At 37.7% G+C, this 13,595-nt stretch overlaps 1 protein-coding gene across 5 annotated transcripts in view; it reads right to left on the reverse strand.

Moving 5' to 3' along the window:
- ANKRD26 (ankyrin repeat domain containing 26) overlaps window positions 1-13,595 on the reverse strand; it is a 103,743-nt gene that overhangs the window by 32,738 nt on the left and 57,410 nt on the right. For all 5 annotated transcript variants that reach the window (XM_081958283.1, XM_081958280.1, XM_081958281.1 and 2 more), the window contains 6 exons: window positions 11,549-11,695; window positions 8,231-9,187; window positions 6,756-6,908; window positions 5,891-6,066; window positions 5,634-5,727; window positions 5,285-5,362 (listed from right to left, as the gene is read on the reverse strand). In XM_081958283.1, the coding sequence (XP_081814409.1) occupies window positions 5,285-5,362; window positions 5,634-5,727; window positions 5,891-6,066; window positions 6,756-6,908; window positions 8,231-9,187; window positions 11,549-11,695 (1,605 nt within the window). The remainder of the gene's footprint in view (window positions 1-5,284; window positions 5,363-5,633; window positions 5,728-5,890; window positions 6,067-6,755; window positions 6,909-8,230; window positions 9,188-11,548; window positions 11,696-13,595) is intronic.

The raw sequence follows: 13,595 nt of genomic DNA on the forward strand, positions 1-13,595 counted from the left end.
AAATGTGGTTCCTGAGGAGATTATGGTCTCCTTTGATATAGTGTCCATCCATCTCTCCTTACTTAGCATACAAAGTAAAAGCTAAAAAAACCCTAGAAGATTACACCACAGATCAGAACAATGTAACCAGGGCACAAATGAATTACTCCAGTACTGCCAACATATCTTCTTCACATTCAAAGGGGAAATGTATGAGCAAATAAAAAGGACACCCGGGAGATTCCTAACATCAGGAATCATTGCAGAAACTGTCCTATATGAACTAGAACACTGTGGCTGCACAAGAAAACACCAGCCAATCGCCGGCTATCCACACACTAATCAACCAATAGGAAGGCAGAACATAAATATGATGCATAGAATAGCCCAAAGAACACATTCCAGTAGAGAAAAGTTCCCTGAGGGTGGCCTCTAGCACAAATCTGAAGCTTGGAAGACTAACGCTCTGGTTCCAGTGACCGACCCAGAATGGATCTTGCAGCAATTCACACTGCTTGATTTTTTTTTCATTTGGCTATGCTACAGTCTAGTTATGATAAAAACAAAGTACTTTCTCAAATATTTATGATCTTTTTATTAACATTGTTTTTATAGCTAAAATATTTATATCTAATAGCAACAATTATATTCTAAATTTGAAAAATATTATATTAGTCATAACTAGTTTCAAAACACCAATAGCTCTCAAAGTGAATACATTTTAGCAAATTGCCAATAATGATACCAAGTCTCGATTCATATTTTTGCTTGTTTGACCATCAACTAAATAGGATCAGACCTGATTAGTATGTTGAATGGGAGATTACAGAAAAATCCCTGAATTACAGGTAGTCCTTGATTTATGACTGGTTGTTTAATTACCATTCAGATGTATGACAGTCTCAGAATGAGTGCTTGTCTTGAGATTCCAGGAAGGTGCAGCTATCAAATACTTTTGACCAAGATCGGTATACTTATTCTATCTGGGATGGTTGTCCTCTTCTACCAAGCTCGGGAGGGATGCACATAAAACAATGCAGGAGGAAGACGATACTCGACTATCCAGACAGATCAGCCAAATCAACCCTGGTAATCAATGGGGTGATAGATATTGCAGTCAGATCCCACTCACATCCAAAATGGGTGTTTTATGGCCCAATCATTTGTGATGTCTTTTTCCAGTTTCCGTACAGTACAATAGCTTTGGACTTCCAACTGCATGGCTTGTTTAATGACCCAATAATTTGCTTAATGGCTGCCATAAAAATGGTTGTAAAATTGAGTCTGGGCACATGGTACCTTGACTTATGACCATCAAGACTTACACCCAAAATTCACTTCCAGGGAACATGGCTAACTGAACACACACCCGGGAAGAGATCTCCAAAGGACTTTTTCCTGGGGTGTTGCTCTTCTGCCTTCTAACTGAAGGGACTGATATCCCATCAGCTTTTATGACCCACCTGGCCATGGTGTGTTGAAGAACTTCCCCTCAGAACCCTTCAATACAGCTGTAAACCAGAAAACGGTTTCTGGAGTTGAACCCTGAAGGTATCTACATGCCAAAAGCTGGGAGGGAAGAGGCTGCAATCTGTTTGGAGGTTGAAGAAGCTGTCGTTTGGAAATCCACCTTTCAAACGGACAGTAAGTTATGCCTACCTCTTCTTAATCACCTTCAATGATTATTATTCTATCTTAAGGCAACTTAAAAGGGGCTCTTTCTAGCAACAGCCTACTATTTCTTGAAGAGCTGTTTTTTGAGGAATCTTTTTTTGTCTCAAAGAACAAGGAAGAAGGCTGCTAAGGCAAGCCAAATAAGGAAGTGTGCTGAGAAAATAAAAGCTGTTAGAGAAAGATAAAGATAGAAAGCTGTGATTTTAGTTTACTACTAGCTGTACCCGGCCACGCGTTGCTGTGGCACAGTCTGGTTAAATGGAAAAGAAAGAAAAGAGAAAGCGCAAGTCCCCCAGCAGAGGCGGCCCCGCATGGAAGTGAGTCACGGTGGCCCCTGCAAGAGCCGCCTTGGAGGACGCTCCCAAAGGCCCCAGCCTGGCTGAGCTGAGGAGGAGAGGAGGCCGCCGCCCCCGACCCGGCTTCCCTCAATGGTGGCAGCGAGAGGAGGCAGCCGGCGTCCCTTGAGGAGCAGGAGGAGGAGGAAGGAGCCACCCCTGGCGACGCGGATGCAAGGCAGCCCCCACTGGCCATGGCCCTATCCAGAGACGCCATTGGCGCTGCAGTTGCCACCTCACGGGGCACCCAGCGGCCGCCCCAGCCCCGCTGCGCCTCAGGCTGACATAGCTGGCTCCCTGTGAGGGGGGTGGAGAGCACGCACAGCCGGTCAGGTTGAGGAGACGCTCTGCCTCCACCTCCTCTGGAGCTCCACTGGGCTGGGCGGGGGGAGGCCGGCTTAAGGGTGGGAGGCGGCTGAGGGATGGAGCAGGCGCCGCCCCACCGCAGACAACAAAGGCCTGGTGGGAGGGGAGGAGAGAGAAGGGAGGGGGAAAAGCTTCAGCTCTCCTTGGTGGAAATGGCGAAGCTCGTCATCGGAGGGGCGGAAAGGGGAAAGGGTGCAGCTGCAGCCCAGCCACACATATAAAGGGACCGTCGGGACAAAGCTGGAGAGAGGCCGAACTGTTCCGAATATACTATACTCAAGAAATGAACGCTATGGTATATGTGTGTTGCTTTTACTTCCAGCAGATGGTGCTGGTTTTCAAAAAAGCATGTTTTTACCTGTCACAGATGTGACATCTATGTAATATATGTATATAAAAACATGCACGTAGTCGAATGCAATGTTGTGTCAAAATTTCAAAGCAATCAGTGAAGAACTTTTGGAGATTTGAGATTTTGAACAAACATTACATTTTTATTTATATAGATTGAAGTAACTGGTAGCTTGATCTCCTTAGCTGTGGGTGCCTAAAATCTTCTGATTCTGACTAAAAGAGGAAGCCAAGTTGGTGGAGAAAAGTATTAGAGATATATTTGAAAGGTCTCTAAATAAAATGCACCAATTTGTTGAACAGTTGTTCTCTGATGACAAAAAATCCTCTCAAACTACTTCTCAGATGTAAACATGTGGAGAATGTTACAAAACTGCCAAGGCAATTTCAAAAGTAGCTGAAAATGCAGAGTAGTTTATCGCAGGTTTGGAAGAACGGGATATTAACTTTCTCTTTCACCTTCACTACTATGGTTCAAATGTAAAACCTCTCAACACAATTGAAAGAAGAATGTCGAGAAAAAAGAGAAATTTGGAACTTTTTCTTTAAAGACATTAACAAGGTTGGGGAACTTGTGATAAAAAGAAAGGCCTACAAGTCTTTGATACTTTCAGAGAATTAAAAAATTTTTTACTCCATGAAGATAAGCTGGAAGCAGTGACTTAAACTTAATGAGTTAACTGAAATCAGGATGCATTTTTCTCTACTTGTTATGTGCAGCTAAAAGGAAGTTCTGAGACAAAATTTGAAAATGTATTTTTTTACATATAAATAATGCTTAAGTAACTCTTACAGTAGGCAAAACTTATTGAAAATGTATTTGAGAGTACCTGTATTAAGAGAAAGTTAAAGAAAATAATGTAGCAGTTTAAAGAAAAACTCTATTTGTTAAAAAGGATGTTTATAAAAGGAAAAAAGGAGGGAGCTAAATGCAATACTGAAGTTCAAAGCTTATATGTTAAGAAGTCAAAGAAAAAGACATATTAGAAAGTTTTGATTTTTAAAAGTGTTTTGTTTTTAAGAAGTTTAGTACTTTGAAAAAAATGGGTGAAAAAAGCCCCCCCTTTTTTTTTTCCAGTAAGGCCAAAGAATTTGAAAGAATACAATAAATTTTATAAATGAAAATGGTGACAGTTCACAAAGATTACTAGGTGGAAATAGAAATACGCATTATTTCCATAGCAAGGAAGATAAAGCAGGAATGGTTAAATTGACTCCTTTATTTAAAGAGGATTTTTTTCCCTTATTTAGATATCACTTCTGGAATTCGTGCTTGTGAAGAAAAAAAATGAAACTTTGACCTTGATTTTGTTGATTAGAAAGATTTGGTGTTATAGGAATGGCTAGTTATATATTAATGTAGCAAAAAGCAAAAAGTTGAGGTTGGAATGTGTTTATCTTGTACTGTGCCAGGAAGATTTGGAAGTCAATGCCCTCTTTTCTTTCTTTTTATCTTCCCCCTTGTATCTCACATACTCCTTTCCCCGTTCCCTCCCTTAATTTCCAATTTTCTTTTCTTCTTTGTATTTTATATAATAAAATAAAAAATGATAAACGTTGAGACTTACACCCAAAATTCCAATCTAAATTGCAGTCATAATTCAAGGACTATCTATATGCATAAGCTAGATTTTAGAATATGAAATTGAAAAACATGCTGAGAGAAGGTAATGATAAAACTATTTTAATGCCACAAAAAATTATATGGACATACCCATAAAATCTCCAAAGCTAGTATCAATTTAAAACAGAATTTTCATTTCAATTTTCCAAGGTGAATAAGTCTTAGTGAATACAAAATAAAACTATTAAGAAACTGTGTTTCACATGTCACTGATTTGCCAATTTAAGACTTGCTTTCAAAAACAAAAAATGAAATTTAAAAATTTGCAAGACTGTAATTTAAAAACTCTCAAGTCCTAAAAGAGATTTTTACGAGTTTCAAATAGTAAAGTGACTCTAAGAAGTATATTTAATTACTAATCACAATTAAAACAATAATAATAAAATAACGCTGATTGGCTGTTTTTTTTCCTTATATGATTACATTCAGTTCTGAATATGCTACACTAGTTATGTCATTCTCTCAGAAATAATTGACAATAATTAACTATATGGACATCCTTATTCTCCCCTTATTCTGCAATGTCCTTATACAAAGATGCTTGGGCGGGCGGTTGGACTAGATGACCTACAAGGCCCATTCCAATACTGTTAATCTTTTTTTTTTAAAGCAAGAGCACTGAAGCTCTCAAGTCCAAATATCTCTAGCTTTTGTTTCCTGCACTGATTCACATATTATTACTGTAAGAATCTTGTTTCAATTTATTTTAGTCCCCTGTATTTGTGAATAAAACTGGCTATACTTTATGTCTACATGCGACACCCAAACTGCACAGCCAGTGCAGTTCTCTTAAACTCTCTGATATCTATGATTTTTTCTTGTGAAATATATAAAGATTAACAGAAATCAAAGGGAATGATCTGTAACGGAAATGTGTTGATTATCTTATATATGAATTATCCTTGTCTCAAAAATACTGCTGATCATTTCATTCTTATGAAAAAAAGCAGAATACCTGGTGGTTTAGTTGTTCTTCTAAACTGATTTTTGCTGTCTGTAAACTGGTTATCAATTCCTCAAGACGATTATGAACCTAGATCACCACAAAAGAAATCAAGTCATTATGCAAGTTGCAGAAGTCTTCAGTCTTCAGAAATTCTCTAAAAATCTATTTTGTTATTTACATTCCTTATTATTGCTACATTCATGATTTCAAAAATGTTAATAAATTTATTTAGGACTTCTGAAAATGAAGGAAACTAATTATGCTATAATAGCTTCTGAAATATTTCATTTTTTAAAAATATAAAAAACAGTAATTAAACATGAAATCTTATTTCCCCAAAATATTATGGCTGACTTACAGAAACACTATCCTGTAGGTCTTTTTGAAGTATCTCAATTCTACTACATTGCTGGTTTGTTGTAGCTTCATATCTGGCATTTTCTATTTCAAGTCTTAAAAGGAAAACACATAGTCTCAAAACAGGATACAATGCAACTATATTTCTTCCTCTTTATGTGTTTCAATGATTCTATACCATATGGAAATATAAACTGAAGAAGAATTTTTTTAATCAATTCTCATAATTTAGCACATTTAAATTTCAGCATGCTTTACCTCTGTATATGCTCTTCTAATTGTTTTATAGTATTATTTGTTTCTGATGATGCTACCAGAAGATCCTGTAATTTCTGAGATGCCGCACTTGCTTCACGTTCCTTAATATCCAAAGCATGTCTTAATTCCTGAGTAGATCTTTCACAGTGGATAGTCTGTACTTCTGAATCTTGCAACTGTAAAATTTGAGAGCCAATGTGGCTTAGCCAAAAAATAGGTGCAATGTGCTCCTGCTATGATATACCCTATCACAGCCTAGTCACCCCATCCTAGACTCCTGTAGTTTCTAAATCTTCTTCAAAGGCATCCCTATACAGAGCGCATTGCAGTAATTTTACTGGGAAATAACTAGTGAATAGATAATAGAAGCAAGATAATCTCTTGTTTCACATACAATGAAACATCATGAACAAATGGCAAATAGGCACTTTTGTTTACAACTGATCCTTTGAAGGAAGAAGAAAACAGGAAAAGCTCCTCCCCATTTGCTGAGATTTCCTCTAACCAGAATGTCTTCAATCTAGCCCAAGCAACAAGTCAACAAGCTCAGCATACTTGATGATGATGAAAAGAAGAAACCTCAATATTATTTGCATAAAGAAGGTACCCAGGCCTGTAATTTTTGATAATCATTAGTGCACGGATTACATACAGAAGTTGAGTAGCCTGGGGGACACCATAACCTTTATGCATCCCACAGTAAAAATGCCAGAGAGTCAAATGATATTCTACTTTCTGGAAGGTTTTCTCAATCTAGGAACAGAACCATGGCAAAACTATTTCAAAAACTAATGCATCAGAAAGTGTTGGATGTCATCTCTTCTGCTCCCATAGTAAAGCATTTAATAAACTGTTACAAGCATACCTTACATTTCATCCTTTCTATTTCCTTCAGAAGTTGCTGTTTATCCTCCTCCAAGTCAATACGATAACGTGTTGAAACTTCCAATGAAGCTTCTGACATGGATTGTTTTTTGAGGGAATCTGCAAGCTCTTGCTGCAATTGCCTTATTGTACTCTAAAAGGTTTTTAATGAAATAATTCATACAAAATAGACTGAAATGGTTGCATTTTAATTTATCCAAGTAATATTTATAATAGGTAAAAATGTTTGACGTATATTTCATGTCTATATGAAATATCATATAGTTTGGGCATGTATGCATATGCCTCTATGTTCATATATATCAGCGATGGCGAACCTTTTTTGGCTCGCGTGCCACAAGTGGGGGGAGCGCAGGGAGGGTCGTGTGCAGGTGTGCCACACCCATAATGCAATGTGTGACCCCCCCAGTGCGCATGCGTGCACAATAGGCGCGACCCACCCATTTTTACATGCTTTTTTCACCCTCCCCAGGCTCCAGAGGCTTTATAGGAGCCTGGGGAGGGCGAAAAGAGCCTCCCCCCCTCCAGGAGGTCCTCCGGAGGCTTCAGGGAGCATCTGGAGGCTTCCCTGAAGCTTTCGGAATGCTTAAAATGACCCTCCGAGCAAACCGGAAGTGACTTCCGGTTTCCTCGGAGTGTCGTTTTAAGCATTCCGAAGGCTTCAGGGACAGTCCAGAGCTTCCCTGACACCTTTGGAGCATTTAAAACGACCCTCCGAGCAAACCGGAAGTCACTTTCGGTTTGCTCGGAGGGTCGTTTTAAGCGTCCTGAAGGCTTCAGGGACCGTCCGGAGGCTTCCCTGACGCCTTCGGAGCACTCAAAACGACCCGCGGAGCAAACCGGAAGTAATTTCCGGTTTGCTCGGAGGGTCATTTTAAGCATTCCGAAGGCTTCAGGGAAGCCTCCGGACGGTCCCTGAAGCCTCCGGGGGGGGGGGGGGGGCGGGGGAGGCTCTTTTCGCCCTCCCCAGGCTCCTATAAAGCCTCTGGAGCCTGGGGAGGATGAAAAAATGGCTTTTAAAAATGGTGAACTCAGCTGGCCAGCGCGCGCATGCGTGCTGGCCAGCTGACAGGGCAGCGCCTCACGTGCCCTGACAAATGGCTCTGTGTGCTACCCGTGGCACGCGTGCCATAGGTTCACCATCACTGATACATATCATACGCAAATAATTTTCTTTCCTGACCAACATTGCTATCAACCAAAGCAATGAACAATTTACTAGCAGAAGGAATATAAAAATTATTCAGAATAACTTTGAAGTGTGCTTAATTTTATATATACCATCTAAAGTTGTGCTGTAAAATGGCAATATTTCACTTACTTATAAAGTTCATCATCATATTCAATTAATATATAATTAATATCTCCCTTGGAGACAAGGGAAAATTAAGCTTAGATTTCTGTATCCTGAAAAATGATCATTGATAGAATTGACAGAACATAAATCATACTTACCTCTCTGTCTATTTTGTCAGATTCATATTTAATGACTTGGTCCTTTAAATTATTACATTTTGTGATTAATTCTTTATTTCTCTCTTCCATTATCTGAGCTTGCTTTTCAGTATCAGCTCTGAGCTTATTATAAATATCACTGAATTTATCTTGAACATCAGTCACTGCTTTTTCTTTGATAATGCCCTTGTTCTGAAAATCTTCAAGCTGTTGTCGGAGTAAGAGATTTTCACTTTGGACCTGTGCTAAACGTTCTTGCATAGATTCCTGTTTTATTACATATTTGTTTATTTGATCCTTTGAGACTTGTTGTGCATTTTCAAGTTCTTTCACTTGGCACTGTGATTGATTTAGGTCTCTTTGAATACTATCTAACAGCAAGTTCTTTTCCCGGAGACCGTGAGTTACATGGTGAAGCTCGTTTTCTAGACTATTAGCTTTACTTTCAGTTTTCCCTAACTGTTGAGACAAGCCACTGTTTATTTCTCGTACAGTACATACATCGTGGTTCAATTTATCTTTTAAGTGGAGCCATTCATCCCTCTCTCGCTGAAGCAATCGTTCAAGATCACTTTTTGATACCTGACAACGATCAAGTTCCTGAAGAGCAGAACTCAAACGAGAGCGTAGTGAATCAAGTTCTATTTCCAATCTTTCTTTATTTTCCTTGAAATGTTCCAATTTGGATGCTACCATTGCAACCTCAGTTTGTGATACATTTATTTGTCCATTGTATTGAAAAACCGTTTGAGTCAAAGCGTCTTCATTTAGTTTCAGTTCTTTTTTAAGTTCTTCATTTTTTTCTTTCAAACTTTCATTTTCTTCCAAATATTTGCTTTCATCCTCCTGATGTTGAATCCTGATGTGCTCAAGTTCTAATTTTAATACAGCAACTTCATCTTGGAGTTTTTGATTTCTCTGTAATAATTCTGTTTCATGGTCATGATTATCAATTATCTGAATATTTAATAAGCAGAGGGTTAACAAATAAATACATTCATAGAATCCAGAGATGTAAGCTACATTCTAAGATATCAGACAAATTTATGTTGGATAAAAGTTATCAATCAACAGGTAACACTCTAAACATCTACATATCTAAACATTACTTAAGAAATGGAAATATTATGTCTCTCATGAGTTTTTAAGAGAGACAATGTGAAAGGCGCTGCTACACATGCATCCTGATTGTGACTTTCAAAGCATTCATTAAACACACTGAGAACAATTATCTGTATAGTTTTTGTATAAACAACAATTATTTTTCATTCTTATAGAGCATAACAGATGTGTGATAATATGACAACTATGTATTTTCTTTTCAAAATAGTATACTCTATTTTTCTTAATTTTAATCAAGCTTAGTCTACCATGGAGATCATTTATAGCAATATAAAAAACCTCTCAATTTCTTAAGCAAAATTTAATTAGACATCACATTTATTAAGTTTATTTATAAACCACACTTCTAAAGCCACCCACCTCATAGTCTGTCTAAAGAACTTGAGAGAGAACTGAACTAACAAAAAGAAAGAAATTCCATACTGTGCCATTTTCTTTAATGTTTACATAAAATGTGTTCCTTGCAGAGTATGCTCACAAAGTTTTAAATAGTTAGTTCACAATTTATGACTACTTATTCAGCAATGGGTTGATGTTACCCTGGTGCTAAACATAAGGTCTTATAACCCATAACTGAATTTATGGCCATCACAATGCCTATGTGATTGTAATCTGGGCACTTGACAATGTGTTCACAGAGGAAGCTGGCAGGGAAAGTTGTAAGCCACCACCACCTGCCAGGATGACTCTTTCTAATATCTGGGGCTAGTTGAAAAAGATCCATGCTGAAATCCAAGTAGGATTTTCAGCCACAGAGCGAAAAGGCTTCTAAAATCTCTCTGCTTTCTGGTTGAAAATCTTGCTTGGATTTTGCCATGAAGGATTTTCAGTCCTAATAGACTTGCCTCTCTACTTAGAAGTGAAAATCCTCCATGCCAATAGAAGCAGGATTTTCAGCCATTGGAAAATTTTGAACTCCAGAACAAGAGGTTTCAATTCCGTGTTGAAAATCCAAATGGCTCTTAGGTCCAACATTCCCATGTACTTCCTCACTCCATCCTCCACTTGGCAGTTCCTGGGGCTTACAACTTTCTGCTGGTTTCCCCACTGACTTGATTGTAGAAAGTCAGCAGGCAGTTGACTCATGTAACAAACAGAGCATTCAGTTAATGACAGTAACAAGGACTGCTGGATTACTGCTGCTAAAAAGCAGTCGCATTTACAACTGTACCACTTAATGATACATATTCCTGTCTCAACTATGGTCAAAAGTAGGATATTTTTTAAATTGAAAAATGACTAAAATGAACTCTAAGGTAAGAAAAAGTCTCCTTTGAGTCACTTGACTCCTAGTAAATTCATGGTGTCATCTATGAATTATCTTTTTAATAATGTGAAAAAATGTTTGCCACTTTTGTCTACAAAGATATTTTATAATTTGCTAATCTAGTGATGTTGTTAATATTTCCTAAGGATCTCCCACCCAAAGGTTCACCAAACTTGACTCAGCTTGTATTGGAAAACTGAACAAATTCAGCCACCTCTTCTATCTAATGAGGCCATAAAATGAACAGCTGCTCTCTTAAATAATTAAAAAATACTTTTCTTACAAATGTTTTTCTCTAAAATACATCATTATCAAAAAAGGTAAAGGAAGTTCTTATGTATGAACAAATGTATAAACAGTATTTCGTTTTTAATATTGATTCTTACTGAATCACAGGTTCTAAATCTACATCATAGTTTAAGATTTAATTACTGATATATAAAAGTATGTCCTTACTTAAGATATTGAAGGTAGTTTACCATTTCCTCTCTCCCATACATGCGTACCAATATATAAATATAAGGGCAAAATCCCTAAATAGTTATCATTTAAATGGAACCTGTCAATACTACAGTCCAATTTCTCTTAGGGGCCATACATTTTGTGGTGAAAAAAATTACATGAGCCTTCATAACAGCCAATAAATTTGAAAGATCACATACTTCAAGAAGCAAGGTGTTCCAGAGCATGGAACAGGCACTCCGAAGGCCTCCAACCAATTCCCCTCACATAGAATGACAATCCTTAGCATCTCTTCCCTGGACATACACACAGGAAGGGTTGAAACTGACAGAGAGAGAATTCCATCCAATGTAATATCTAGTAGCTAAACCACACAGAACTTTACAGGTAATGACCAGAACTTTGATTTGTAGTCAATGAAACTGAAAACAGTTTTATATTTTTTAAATATTTGGCAAAGTGGATACCTCTGAGTGTTTACTTGCTACTTTTTTTGATTCTTCTTCCAATTCCTTCTGCCTCCAGAAGTGGGTACTTAAAATATCTTCTTGTATGGCTCTGGCATTTTGTTCTTGACAAAGTTGTCTCTGTGTTTCATTGCGTTCTTCTTCAACCTATAAAATATCACCCTTGTAGTAAAGTAACAAACTGACCAGTTTGTTATGATCTGACAGATTGTGCTTGTGTATACAGCCACAACTATAAGGAATAGAAGTTGTATTATATCAGAGAATACAATATATATTTAAATCAGTGGTGGGTTGCACTTACCGTTACTACTGGTTTGCTGATCGCGCACACATTCGGTTCACACGGGCACCTGACTTGCACTGTGCGTGCATACACCATCCACCACCCCTGTAACAACCAGCTGATTGTTGGGGCTCGTGCAGGCGGCGCATGCTGTGCATGCAGGCGTAATTTACCTTTTACCATAAATACAGGTATAGAGTGCGGGCGGGCAGGCCAAAAGAGCTACTGTACCGGTTCGCTCTCAGCTGTTCCAGGCCACTACCGATTCGGCCAAACCGAGCCGAACCGGCAGCAACCTATCTCTGGTTTAAATAGATACTGACAATTGAGCTAAATTGAACTAAATAAAATTTTTTTTAACACTAATAGTTAAACATATGTAAAGTAATTACTAGGAAAATTAGAAACACTGTTACAAAACAGTCATTTTGGCAGCAATATGTTAGTAATTATCTACAGCTGAATAAAATATGGATTTGGATTTCTCTAGTCACTTTAGACATGGTGATGTTCTATACAGGTTCATTATGAACAGTTTTCTTAACCATCAAAGTAATTGATTCATGCTAAAAAATTGAGTAAAACTAAGTAATTGAGAAATTGATATGGACTAATATTACATTTTCTATAATAAAATATTAGTTTCAATCTTAGTTTCAATGTAGCATTTAGATGAAAAAACAACCTTGTGAGATTTTTTTCAGAATGTATTTATTCTATTTAAATCACAAAAGAAATGAAAATATAGTATACTTATTGTTAGAAGTCAAGATACCAAATACTTGGATGGAAACAAATATCACTTTAACATCGAAAGAAAATTCAGATTTAGCACAGATAAAAAATTATAGGCCAATATCATTACTAAATGTAGACTATAAAATATATGCCTCATTAATAGCAAAGAGACTCAAAAGATTCTTGAATGAATTTATACACTCAGATCAGAATGGATTTTTACCTAAATGGCAAATTAAAAACAATTTGAGAATTAGTTTGAATAAGTTGGAGTATTATGAAGTACATTCTGAAAAACAAATAAGCGTTGATCTTTTTAGATGTACAGAAAGCATTTGACAATGTAAATTGGCAATTTATGTCACTACAATTAAAATATAAGGACTTTGGTGAAAAATTACTAATATGATTAAGGCAATATATTCTAAACAAAGTGTAAAGGTGATGGTTAATGGGGATATGAAAGAGAATCTTAATATAAGGAAAGGCACAAGACAAAGATGCCCTTTGTCCCTATGCTATTTATATTAACATTGGAAGTGTTAAATAGAAACATTAGATAAGATTCAGAAATAAAAAGCATGGGGAAAAAAAACTATAGGCGTTTGAAGACGACCTGGAATTTATTCTAGAAGAAATGCAAGAAACTGGACCAGTGATGGGTTCTGGATCCGGCGTCTTCCACATAAACGTATGCTGCAATCACACACATGTGTGCAGCACGCACATGCATCTTATCTTCCAGCGACACCTCTGCAAGCCCCTGTGATGCTCCAGCTGTTTGGCGGAGCATTGCGCAGACACTGTACGTGCCATGTGCGTGCATGGAAGCACCAAAGGCTTTAAAGGACAGGTAAGGCGGGTGGGCGGGCGGGCCCGCCCTCCGGAGCACCATACTGGAACGGTACCCGGTGCTCCGGGCAGGCTCCGGTACGCCCATACCGGGGCATACTGCCTTCAACCCACCACTGAACTGGACCCAAATTAATAATAAAAAAAATAGAATATGGTGAAGTTGCAGGA

This window comes from Natrix helvetica, assembly GCF_964273705.1.
Source record: "Natrix helvetica genome assembly, chromosome: 6".
Lineage (NCBI taxonomy): Eukaryota > Metazoa > Chordata > Lepidosauria > Squamata > Natricidae > Natrix > Natrix helvetica.